At 26.7% G+C, this 12,932-nt stretch overlaps 1 protein-coding gene across 1 annotated transcript in view; it reads right to left on the bottom strand.

Moving 5' to 3' along the window:
- Positions 1–2,109: 2,109 nt before the first annotated feature.
- The window catches only part of LOC108692304, a 23,205-nt gene continuing 12,382 nt past the window's right edge, over positions 2,110–12,932 (bottom strand). Inside the window, exons 5-8 of the mRNA XM_018200492.1 lie at positions 4,127–4,288; positions 3,836–4,024; positions 2,354–2,580; positions 2,110–2,275 (exon numbers count right to left, since the gene is read on the bottom strand). Coding sequence (XP_018055981.1) covers positions 2,110–2,275; positions 2,354–2,580; positions 3,836–4,024; positions 4,127–4,288 — 744 coding nt within the window. The remainder of the gene's footprint in view (positions 2,276–2,353; positions 2,581–3,835; positions 4,025–4,126; positions 4,289–12,932) is intronic.

Raw genomic sequence — 12,932 nt, 5'->3', positions numbered from 1 at the left:
TCTCTCTCTCTCTCTCTCTCTCTCTCTCTCTCTCTCTCTCTCTCTCTCTCTCTCTCCCCCCTCTGCGATCAATTTTGTATCAGCACCAATCTTCGTGCAAATGCGTGTGCTTATTGGCTTACATTTTCAAGAAAACTACTATTCATTTTTTAAAATACTATTCATTTTGTTTAAGCTATTGAAAATAAAGATATAAATTTAGCACATCAGCTAGCTTTAAATTAGATTTTGACACACTGAAGAAAACATTTTGTACATATATAAACATTCATTTTCTTGACCAAATTTGATTCGAACAAATTTGGTTAGAATAAAAAAAATTTTGGACGACACAATTTTTAAATAAAAGAGTAAGAAAGTTTTTGTTAGTCACATATCAACAAAATGGATGGTTAAATGTACTAAACATTTCTCTCAATGCAGAAATAAATAGTCTAGTCCCTTTAAAATAATACATTATAACCGATTATTTCACTGACAGAAAAAAAATTTTTACGAAAAGATGTAGTAGAAAAACTACATAGATTGAGACCAAGATGTAGTAGAAAAATTAGATAAATTGAGACCAAGATCTTAGAAACTCTTAATTTTTCTTAGGTATTAGTGGGATGTAGAATGAAGTTTGTCTGTCTTAAAAATTCTTAGTTTTTCGTAGATACTCGTAGTGGGATACTCGTAGTGGCGTCATTTGAGGGTGGAGGATTTCTAGATTCTTCAAACAAATAACGCCGCTCTACGTCTCACTATGAATAGTTATAAAAAATAATTTCTAAGATGTCTCAATCTATATAGATTTTCGTAAAAGTTTTTCCGCCAGAGTTGTTTATATGCATATAAAGATTTAAATCTCTAATTTATCAATAATTATTATGTTACAATGTGATACCTCATGCATGTATTACAACAGACTAATAAAAGCTCTAATTTAAAAAATAATGAAGTATTTTTAATGACGATTTCAAATCTCTTTAAATAAACGAGAAAATGGATTATTTTCAATGTGCAAGTATTACCAAAAAGTATTGTTTGTAATACATTTATGTCACGGTATCAACTTTTTGATATACTTGTATTCAAAATAAATTTTTTCAGCTTGTAAGTTTTTTTAAATGTCAGTATGTGAAAATTTGATTCAAATTCGATTTCGAATAAAAAAAAATTCGATTCGATGTAGATTTCAAATTCGATTTGATTCGAACATATCACAGATTCGATTCGATTCGATTTTACAAATGCTTGATTTGCACATCTCTATAATTTTTTTTGAAGGAACTGCAAGAACTCTTAATTATGATATTATTTAAAATGCTTCAAGAGATCAATGTTACCAGACGAAATTTATTGTATTTTCAAGAAATATAATTTATTCAAGGAAAAGCACCGTTGATCTTGGGCTTGGGTAATACTAAGACCCGATTCAAAGTTACTTTGATTTTAAGTAAAGTTTAAAACTCTCTCTGTCTCTTTTTCGTTTTAAATTTCGCTTGAAATCAAGGTAATGTTGCTGTAACCGGACCTAAGTGATGCAGATAGAGAGAGAAGCTTAGATAATAATTATAAAACGTATACATAAAATATCACAGCGATTAATCATACACATTTTCATAGCTACAGCTCAATTTATATATACACACATACATATACATATATAAATAGTTCAACGTTTTTTAAAGTATACACACTCACGCATACGTAAGGAGATATATAGTTGACACAATAACACGATACATAAAAATGTAAGTGATAAAAATGAGATTAAATAGTTATAGAATAAAAAAGTATTAAATAAATAACGTTTAAGCTAAAATAACCTGATAATGATAATTTTTATAATAACAAAACGTTTTTGATAATTTGAAAAGAAATTCAAATTGGTCCAAAACCGGTCTTACGAAGACTCTTCCTTTTATCTATATGTTTTATTTTTTTGCAAATAAAATATAATCAAAATTATTTATTTATACATACAAAAAATAGTTTGAACATTAGACAGATCTTAATCTCGAAGCATAACGTATATTTTAAAAAAATATAAAAGTATTAATTTTCAAAAAATATTAACAAAATATAAATATTTCTTAATTCCTAATTTGCTAGATATGACCTTGACTATGTTTCATCAAATGATGAGACTATTTTAACATTGTTTTTTTGTGATTTAAAGGATTCAACGCCATCTCTTGTTACAGAAGTACCAGTAACATCTAAGTATTCTAATCTTGATGCATTTAAAGCCAAATGGATAAGACTCGAATTTGTTACACGTGGATAATTTCTGCGAAAAAGAATATTAGTGTAAATATTTTCCACTTTTTTTAAAAAGCTTTTAAACTTTTTAGTTCCATTGACTTACCTAACAACCAATGTTTTAAGATTTGGATTATTAGATATTCGTCTAGCTTCTCGTCTATCTTCTCGTATATCTTCTCGTAATATTATTATTCTTCTTTGTGGAGCTAGAAAGCTATTTACTCCTTCTCTTTCGCAAATATCACTTCCAAGTGCACAGATTGCTCTATCTGATATCAAACATCGTTGAAATCCATAATTTTCAAAAGAAAATCCATCCTCGACTAAAAACTGAATTAGAATAATTTATTTTTATGATCATTTTTAAAGACCACAATGTGAACAACATAACAATTATGAAATAAAAGTGTGAAACTAGCCCCCATTATTAAAAAGATTAAGTTTTTTCGGAGTTCTGTACAGATTTTCGATAATTACAGATTAACGGATAATTTAAAAAAATAATTTTGGCTATAAAATTGCGATTCAAAGATGTGGGGGAGTTAACTTCATGTAGCCCCATTTTCGAAAAAAATAATTTTTTATTAGAGTTTCTGGATAGATTTCTTATAATTCCATAGTTCTTGATGCATCTAAAAAATAATTCCATTCAAGAAAGTAAAAAAATGAATATTCAAAATTGGTGTCTAAAAAATAGTCATAACTTTAAAAATGTTAATGCAATTTTTTTATTAAGATTTTTTTATTGTTTTATAAAACTCTCTGAAGACTACAAAGAACTCTCAATAGAAGTCTTAGAACTGTCAAAACATTTTTTTGTACTTTAAAATTACAAAATTGACACCTATAATCATCCGTTTTTCGATTTTAATTCTACAGATTTTCGTTATTAGAATTTCTGATAGAACTCTGCGAGGGTTATCCAGAATTCTCAAAAAATATGTTCTGTTAGTTTTCTATATTATCGATATTCATAGTCCGTTCTTACTTCAAGATCATCTTAATTATTTTATCGGTTTTCTTTATCATTATAGTGATAATTATTGGTATTGTAATGTCTTAAGTAATGTCTTAAGATGTTAATATGGCATCTAACTGGTTCGTAATATCTTACTATTGCTTAAATATAAGAATCAATCACTATGAATACTATAATATCCTCGATAAATATCATAAATATGACTTAGGATAATGTAGGAAACTTAGGACAGCATGTACTTTTGTTAAATTCAGTCGTGGTATCTATCCATGAGTCATTAAAGAAAGTTTAAGTTTTTACATTTTTTTTTTAGTGACTCATGGATGGATATCACGACTGAATTTAACAAAAGTATATGCTATCTCAAGTTACCGGCACTGTTTCAAATCACCTAAATTTGCAGTAACGAGTTACTTTTTAGAAAAATAACGGTAACGAGTTACTTTTATCAAGTAATTTTGCCAATCCTGATTTTTAATTAGCATCATTGTAGTATTGCTCGTTTCAAAACTATAAGAAATAATCACTTAGAGAAATAGTCTTTATAATACTTTTCGCGAGCAAATCTTTTTGTGTGTAATACCTTTCTTTACTTTCTCTATGTACCTGTGCTAGATTGCCATCTTCAAATATAGGTAATCGTAAAGCTTGTTGCTGCCGATGTTGTATAACTTCGGGCGATTCATCATTTCTCCATGTTGAAGGGCATTCCAAATATAGATGCGTTAGAGTTTTAGTACTACTAAAACAACCAACTTCACTATCCCCAAGTGCTGTATCCCGTAAGTCTAAAATCTGAAACACAAGAATATTTTGTGTGCAATGTCTTTTCAATAAGACTATAAGCATAAGAATGATTAATGTAATATAAATTGAAATATATAAGAAAAATTATACCTCTAATGTTTTGAATCCAAATCTAGTTGCTAAACTAGCATATGCAACACACTCGCCCAGACGATGACATGAGTTCAATCTGAGTTCTTTAAGTTTTGGTATTTTGCTAATAACTAGTAAGGAATGTGGGGTAAACCACTCACAGTTACTTAAAATCAAACACTAAAAATAATATTGAATGTTTAATACAATACCAATAATTATCAATAATACTATAATAATGATAAAGAAAACCGATAAAATAAGTAATAATAAAGTGTATTTATTATTCTTTGAATTTTTCATCATAGATAAATTTTTATATAAAAACTAAATAAAAATTACAAATAAAATAAGTCATTTATTGAAAACTGTATTGAAGTATACATTAAATATACAATAGTAGCAAGTATACATTAAATATACAATACAAATAATCGATATTAACAAGTAACAAATTTTAAGAGTTGATTCCTCACATAAATTCACGATGAAAACTTCATATGATCATCATCCAAAATAATAGTTTCAAACATATTTTAAAACATGCTTCAAACATAGCATGTCAAAATTTAAAGAAGACTCATCTTTTTTCAAAAGAACTACTTCGAGAGCCACTTAAGTTATTTTAATAAAACTTTAAACACAAAATTTCAAAATCTAAATTTTTCGAAATTTTCGCGAAAAATTTTTTTCCAATTCTGTAGAGATATTCTAAAAATGTGTAAAGATGTGTGGCACTGTGTGAGAGCAACGAAAGTTCATACCCGATAGATTGCGAGTTCAAATCCCACGTGCCGTATATATGGAAAACTTTCGTAATCCATATCGATTTAGCAGAAGTAGAAAAATTTTTTTAATGTAGATGACTCTGTGACTGGATTCAGCTATCTCAAGATATAATTCCTGCTCATCTTTCTATTACTGTTATTACTTAACATCCTGTTCGAAACTATGCCATTTCAGACATGTGGTCATATGCAATTTTCATTTTAAATTTGTGTAAGGAATTAACCACATCTTAAAATCTTTTAAAATACTTAGTATCCACTTTGTATACCTATATTTTATATATGGGACATTCCACATCAAATCGGGCGGCCTTTATCAGCGATTTCTGTCGATTTTTTACTGATTTTTTAATATATTTCTCAGATTAAAATACGTATTCAGTTATTTTTTTAGATTTTTATCTTCATTCAGTTCTCTAGATATGAATTTTTTAATATTTTCAATTTATTTTATTTCGTAAACATTTAGTTGAACATAACTTCTATTTAAATTATGGAAAAACAAAAAATAACCACATCAAATTGATCTTAAAATTCTATTAGAAAAAAATATGAAAAATTTCAAGTTTTTGTTGCTACTCGAAAAATCTAATTAAAAAATAAAAAATAATTAAAAAATAAACAAAATCGATTTTCATCAAGATCGATTTTTATTTTTATAAAAAAATTCTCCCATATTCTTACAAGTACGAAAAATTTAAGCTATATTTGATATATTTATTTCCGTTAAAATTTGACATCCATGTTTTTTTAATTTTTCAAAATATTAAATCTATTTAATGTTAGTAGATTTTTAATCTGCTGATGAGTTACATATATGATGTTGTTTCATAACAATATTAGAGAATATATTTTTAATTTCACAATTTAGGGAATAAGGATTTATAAGAACATTATTTGAATAAAATAACGTCTTTTAGAATATGTGAAGAAATTTATTAATAAATATTGAATCATTCTTATTTTTCAGTTCTTTTTTCTCACTCTTTTCATATTTTATACTTCAAAGAGTTCGAAAATTTTTTTACAATAAACGTACATTTTTTGAGGAATAATACTATGAATTTTTTTAGTCTCAGATATAGGCTTTGCCCTTTCAAATCGAGTATATATCTTTCAAATCGAATATATAGAATATTCCTTTATTAAGATATATTATATTCTTCTTAGTGAGAACTTTATTATGATATTTGGCAAATTCATTAAATCTAACACTCACTCGAACAGTTCATATGGAGTTATCTAGTAATCAGATGAGCGTTGAAAGCTTGCATGAGTCATTCTTTTTACTGTACCATCTATTCCGTCACATGAATCCTTGCCATGCGCCGTAGCAAAAAAATGCCATTCAGCTTTCGCTCCAAAATCTTTTCATGATAATAGATATTTGCAAAGTTCTTAAAATTTTTGAATTGTTGAGAAGCATCATCAAAAAAATAGTATATCTTAACAGGATCATTCGAAATAGTCCTTATAAATTCATTGATAATTTTGGAAAGCATATAAAAAAATGGCTACTGATGCAAGCCTTCAATGCCCATCTAATCGCTAGATAAATCCACATGAACTTTCGGATGGGTGTTCAATAAATATGCCAAATATCGTAGTAAAATTCTCATTAACGGAAGAATAACTTAGCAAACGAATATCTTATGATTCGATTTGAAAGAAAAAAAAAACCTATATCTGAAACTCAAAAAATGCGTAATATTATTCCTCAAAAACATACGTTTATTGTAAAAAAATTTTCACTTTTTTAATTATAAAACATACAAAGAGTGAGAAAAAACTGAAAGATATAAATAATCCAATATTCATTAATAAATTTCTTCACATATTCTAAAAGACGTTATTTTATTCAAATAATATTCTTATAAATCCTTATTCCCTAAATAATTGTACTAAAAATATATTATCTAATATTATCATGAAATAACATGATTTATATAATTCGTCAGCAGATTAAAGATCTACCAACATTAAATAATATATATAATATTTTGAAAAATTAAAAAAAACATGGACGAAAATTTTGACCATAATAAAATATGGCTTAAATTCTTCGTATATTGTACTAAGAATATAAGAGAATTTTTTTATAAAAATAAATGTCGATCTTGACAAAAAACAATTTTGTTTATTTCAATCAGATTTCTCAAATAAAAACAAAAAACTTAAGTTTTTTTTCGTATTTTTTTCCTTATAGAGAATTTCAAGACAAACAATATGGTTATTTTTTTTGTTTTTCCATAATTTGAACAGAAGTTAAGCTAAATGTGTTTACAAAATAAAATTAATTAATATTAAAAAATTCATTTAGGAAACTAATGAAGATAAAAATCTAAAAAATAACCGAATACATATTTTAATCTGAAAAATATATTAAAAAATCGATTATATATAGGCACCAGTGACAATTTTAGGTCGTCCGATTTGGAATATATAATATATATTATATAATTCCATATATAATATATACGCGCGCGCGTGTGTGTGTATGTGTGTGTGTGTGTGCGTGCGTGTGTACATGTATGTATGTATGTATGTACATGTATGTATGTATGTACATGTGTATGTGTGTGTGGGATGAAAAATATCCTCGGACCTCAAAATATCTAAAAAAAAAATATAAATTTTATAGAAAACTGTTTCAAATAAAAGTTGTAAGGATTAAAAAGTTCAGACCTTGGATATTGTCATCAAAGTCAGACCAAAGTTACATTGATTTTTTTTTAATGAAATTTTTTTAACACATTTTTCATTACATATTTTTGTAACTTATTTTGAAAGCTCTTTAAAACACTATAACGAAATATTTCTTCATCAATAATTTTGGCTTGAAAGTTACAGTGTCATCGGTGTTAACATTGCCCAAAGTGTTTGATGACTAAAATCTCTTGAGGACCTCTTTCACTAATCTCGATTAACACTAATCAATGATTAACTCAATCATCACGATTGCCAACGTGAGAACTAAACACGGAAGAAGAAGAGAGGAGACGTTCTGATATATTAAATTGTTGATATTTCTGCAAATTAATCGTCGATTAATTTAACCAGAAATTAATGAAGGAGGTTCTAAATATTGTTCAGAATCATGATGAATATTTGTCAAGAACAAGGTCATTGGAAGTTATCTCCAATTAGAGATCCTTTTATTTTCATTCTTACATTAAAAATCTATTTTTACATAAAAATGTAAATAAGAGATACAACTTGCAAAGGCCTTTTTTCAAAAATGCTTACTTTTCAAGATATTTAAGGGGTCCGGAACTTTTTGTACACTGTGCGCGCGCGCGCGTGTGTGTGTGTGTGTGTGTGTGTGAGAAAGGTATTTCATTTTAAATAAGACGTTAAGGAGTCATGCTTAGTCAAGAACTTAAAAATAATCGATTTTTTGGTTTTTGACATTTTTTGTAAATATAACATTTGGAAGATATTCTCTGAAAGATAATCCGATTAAGATTAACGGAGTTATAGAGTTCTAAGTGTACTTTGCTTGATCGTTATAAATAGATCTAGCACCGTTATGAATAGATCGGCAATTGAAATAAAGATCGTTCCTTTCTAATTGTTTTTCTATTTTGGAAGCTACCCTCTTTTGAAAATGTACTATATGGAATAAATGATTCTATGTAAATTAAAAAATGAATATTTTATTTAAGTATATATTTTTAAAAAGTCTTGCAATTTTTGCAAAAAAGTTCCCAAAAATCACACATTTTTTTCCTGACTGAGCATGATCCTCTAAAATTTCTCGAAAACTATAGTAGACACGAAAAAATGTTTCAAACAAAAAGTTGTATGATTCGGAGGGAGATATAAGAAGATGCCATTGATTTAATTCTGAACAGCGTTATTACAATCAAGGTCACTTCGAATTTTTTAAATGAAACCCTCCCAACTCCATTTTCATTGCATATTCTCATGGCTTCAATAGTTTTTCAAAATACTATAAAAAAATAATAAAATTCTTCGAAGGTTTGAAAGTTGTGGTACTAGCGTTAGCTAGAGTTACCAATCGTACTCTTTTAAGAATACATGTACTTTTTTCGAAGTCGGAAAACAGCGTACTTTACACTTTTTGTATTCTTTTTTGAGAAATGAGACAAAATTTAAAAAAATTATTATTTAATAAAAAATTTATCAAATTTATTATTTTATAAAAAGTTTTGTTTGACTTGTACTGAGGCTGTGTTTGAGTAATATGTAATATATAAATAATATATAAATTTATTTATATATTATATATTATATTAGGTGTACAACTTTGCTTCCGCCGTTTTTTTCCGAAATTCGAGGCTTTATTGTAAAAAACTGGTTATACATTTATGATTCAAAGTATAATATAAAAGTTTAATTTATCTTATATAGAAGTTTTTGTTAGAGATTTAATTATATACATATTTATTTTAAAAACTTATAAGAAAATACGTTGAATATGTGAATCAATTTTATATTCTCAATTCTATTGATGTTAACATAAAAAATTCTGATTATACTATATAAGTAAAACATATTTATTTGTAACCTATGAAGAATGAATAGAGGTTGTCAATAAAAATAAAAAAATCATAAAAAGTCATTTTATGTATATATATTTATATATCTGCATTTAAAACAAAAGACTTCTTCGTTTTTTATCTTTTTTTTTCTTTCTTTTTTTTTTAAATATACTCTTTTTGTCAATGTACTCTTATAACCGAGAGTTGATAACCCTAGCGTTAGCATTATCCAAGAATCCGGCTAAAATTATGTAAAAATGAAGATAAGAGGAATAGTAATCTTGAACTTGAGAAATGTTATCCAGTTAATCTTGAAAATTCAAAAGATTTTAGCCGTTGGTCGGACATCTTGGGTAATGCTAACGTCGGTAGTATACAAAAACCGATTTTTATTGAAAGAGGGACATCTTCTGACATGTAATTCTCTGAACTTTAACTCCCTAAAGGAGATGACAATCCCTAAAAAATTTCAAATGAAAAGAGGGATCAAAATACATCATTAGAAAGATATTTCAATTTCCTATCATCCTTATCCTATCATCCTATGTTTGATTTTTTGAATTCGATTAATTCATTCTGAAATACAGGGTTAAATCTAAAACAAATAAATCTTCATATCTTCAAACTTTTTTTCTGTTATGTACGGAACCAATTCATTAATTAATTTTAATCTAAAGACATTAGATTATCATATAAGTTAGTGTAGTGAATATTTGAAATAATTGACTTTATCAGTCATATCAAGGTTAAATAAAATTTTTTAAATTGGAACACCCTATTTTTTAATCCAAAGTCTAATAAAGCTGATGTAAAGAGCTTTTCAAAATACTATAGTAAAGTCATTTTTCATTGAATACTTTTCGAGTTGTGAAACTCGAAAATACCGTCGTCATTAGCATTATTAAAAGTGCCCGACTAGTTGAAATCCCTTAAATGTTGTTCAAGATCTTAATCTTGACATCATACGTCAAACTATTGGAGATTGTTCTTCTCATTTTCATTTTCACACTAAAAACTCGTAACTCTCGAAAAATACTTAACGAAAAATGACTATCATAATATTTTGAAAGTATCTTGACACTAGCTATAAGATTTTGGAATCAAAAACAGTGTATTAAAAAAAATTGTGTATATTAAAGTGTATTAAAAAAATACAATTTTATACATAAATCAACCATGACCTGATCTTGGCACAAGGTCAAATTAATAAGATCAGTAAATAGATTTTATATTTTGATATCTGAACTTTTGTTTGAAATATTTCTTCCAAAACTGTCATCCTTCTGAATGAATCCGGAAATCCAATCTTTTTGAACATCCTTTATAGGGTGTCCATCTATAAATGTCCGAGCAAATATTTTGCAACTAGTTGAAGTTACAAAAAAGTTTAATAAAAAAAAGTACAACTCCGAGTCAGCTACAAAGCACGTTAAAATTTTTTTCTACTCTTGGTTTTTTCGACTTATGTAGGTTAACATAGTTTTTTTAAATAGATACCTTAATTTTTTTGCATATTTGTATAGTAGAGAGCATTTGCAATCAAAAATTATATGTAATAAAAAATTGCTACACATCGTTATGACATCTTAAGTATTGAATCTTAAGAAATTAGTTTCCATATTACAATTTGAAAAACAAAATACAGACTAATATTTTGAATTCAGTTATGTCAAACAAGATTACTGACTTGAACTCGTCAAAATACGTGACTATTTGTTTTGTAAATAAAATATTTGTCTAGCAATATGAAAATCAGTGCAGTATCTTAGTCAGTCAGTCATCTTTTCAATGAATACATATCACATTGTAGATTACGAAAATAATGATATTAATAATTAGTGAAAAGTATGATATGTTGGAGATATGGCATTTAAGTATGCGTAAAATGAAACTCGGCTATTTTATCAAAAGTATCCAAAACGAAGGATATCAAATGATCGTACATTTCGGCAAGTTGAAGATCAAAACGTCGAACACGATCACTAACAAGACAACGTCGTATAATCAGAACAGACGAAGAGAAACAGACAAGTACTATTAAGTGTCCTATTAAGTTTTATTGAAAATAAACGTACATCCATAAGAATAATAGCACGTAATTTAGAAGTAATCAAGAAGTTATGTGCATGCTATATTAAAGAAATTCAAATCGTGATAATTTAGTACAAGTTTTACATGAAGAAAATAAATCGCCGATTAATATTCTGCTATATTAATATATTAAAGACATTGTCTACGCAACTGTACTTGAAAATGAGGAAGATTTATGACATAAAATAACTAGAACTGTTGAAGGCATTACAGAAATGCTGTAATCAACAATGAGAAACATTATAAAACGCGTTGAATGTTGTATTGAACATGAACATCAAAATTTCGAGCAATTTATAGGTTAATAAATGTTCAATAAAAAACATTATTCATTTTTTTCTTCTTCAATCTCTCTTTGACATTTCAAACCACGTTCAAAATTACTCAGAATGCAATTTGCTACCTGGATACTTAAGATGTCGAATATCTCATAAATGATGCATAATAGCAATTTTTTACTACATATAATTTTGATTATAATTTTGATGCTTCCTGTACTATACAAATATGCAAAAAAATTATAGGTATTCATTAAAAAAACTATTATTATGTTTACACGGCATACTTTACACCGAAGTTATAACATCGATGTGAGAGATAGATATATTAAAAAATTAATAGTTTATAGAGATATACTTTATTCTGGTACATATTGACATAAAATATTAAATATCTCCTAAACTTTTAATTTTTTTAGAATTATACCTTAACACTTTTAGAATAATGAGATGAATAATCAATTAGTATAAAAAGAACATATAGTTTCTTATTTAAAAAATTATCTTTTTTGCCTACATAGTTTTAAAGCAACTATGTGTTTTTTTACACCAATTAATTCAATGTATTTATGAAAATATTAAGGAGATTATTAAGAAATTTAATGTTTGCGAGATATTTAATGTTTCATGTCAATATGTGAAAGAATAAAGTGTATAATGTCTCGTAAATTACACAGTATTTCCCACAAAAAAAGTATTCTGTATTAGAGGAGGGGGGGGGGGTGGAGACTCAGCTATTCTTATGTATTTTGAGTCGCTGAATACGAATCTGACATCAAAATAAATTTTTCAATCTAGAGCAAAAAAATGACCCTTTTTTTCCCATTTTTTCCCATTTTCCTATTTTTATGTCAGATTCATATTCAGCGACTCAAAATATATAAAAATAGCTGGGTCTCCACCCTAGCACAAGGTACTTTTAAATATTAAATTTTTTAATAATCTCCTTAATATTTTCATAAATACAATGAGATGAATTAATTGGTAAATGTAAAAGAACACATAGTTGCTTTAAAACTATGTAGGTAAAAGGGATAATTTTTTAAATAAGAAACTATATGTTCTCTTTTAATTGATTCATCTCATTATTCTAATAAAAGTATTAAGATATAAGTCTAAAAAAATTAAAAGTTTAGAAGCTATTTAACATTTTATGTCAATA

Source organism: Atta colombica, unplaced genomic scaffold (assembly GCF_001594045.1).
Source record: "Atta colombica isolate Treedump-2 unplaced genomic scaffold, Acol1.0 scaffold69, whole genome shotgun sequence".
Lineage (NCBI taxonomy): Eukaryota > Metazoa > Arthropoda > Insecta > Hymenoptera > Formicidae > Atta > Atta colombica.
Note: the sequence above shows the minus strand (reverse complement) of the source record. Positions and strands in the feature narration are given on the sequence as shown.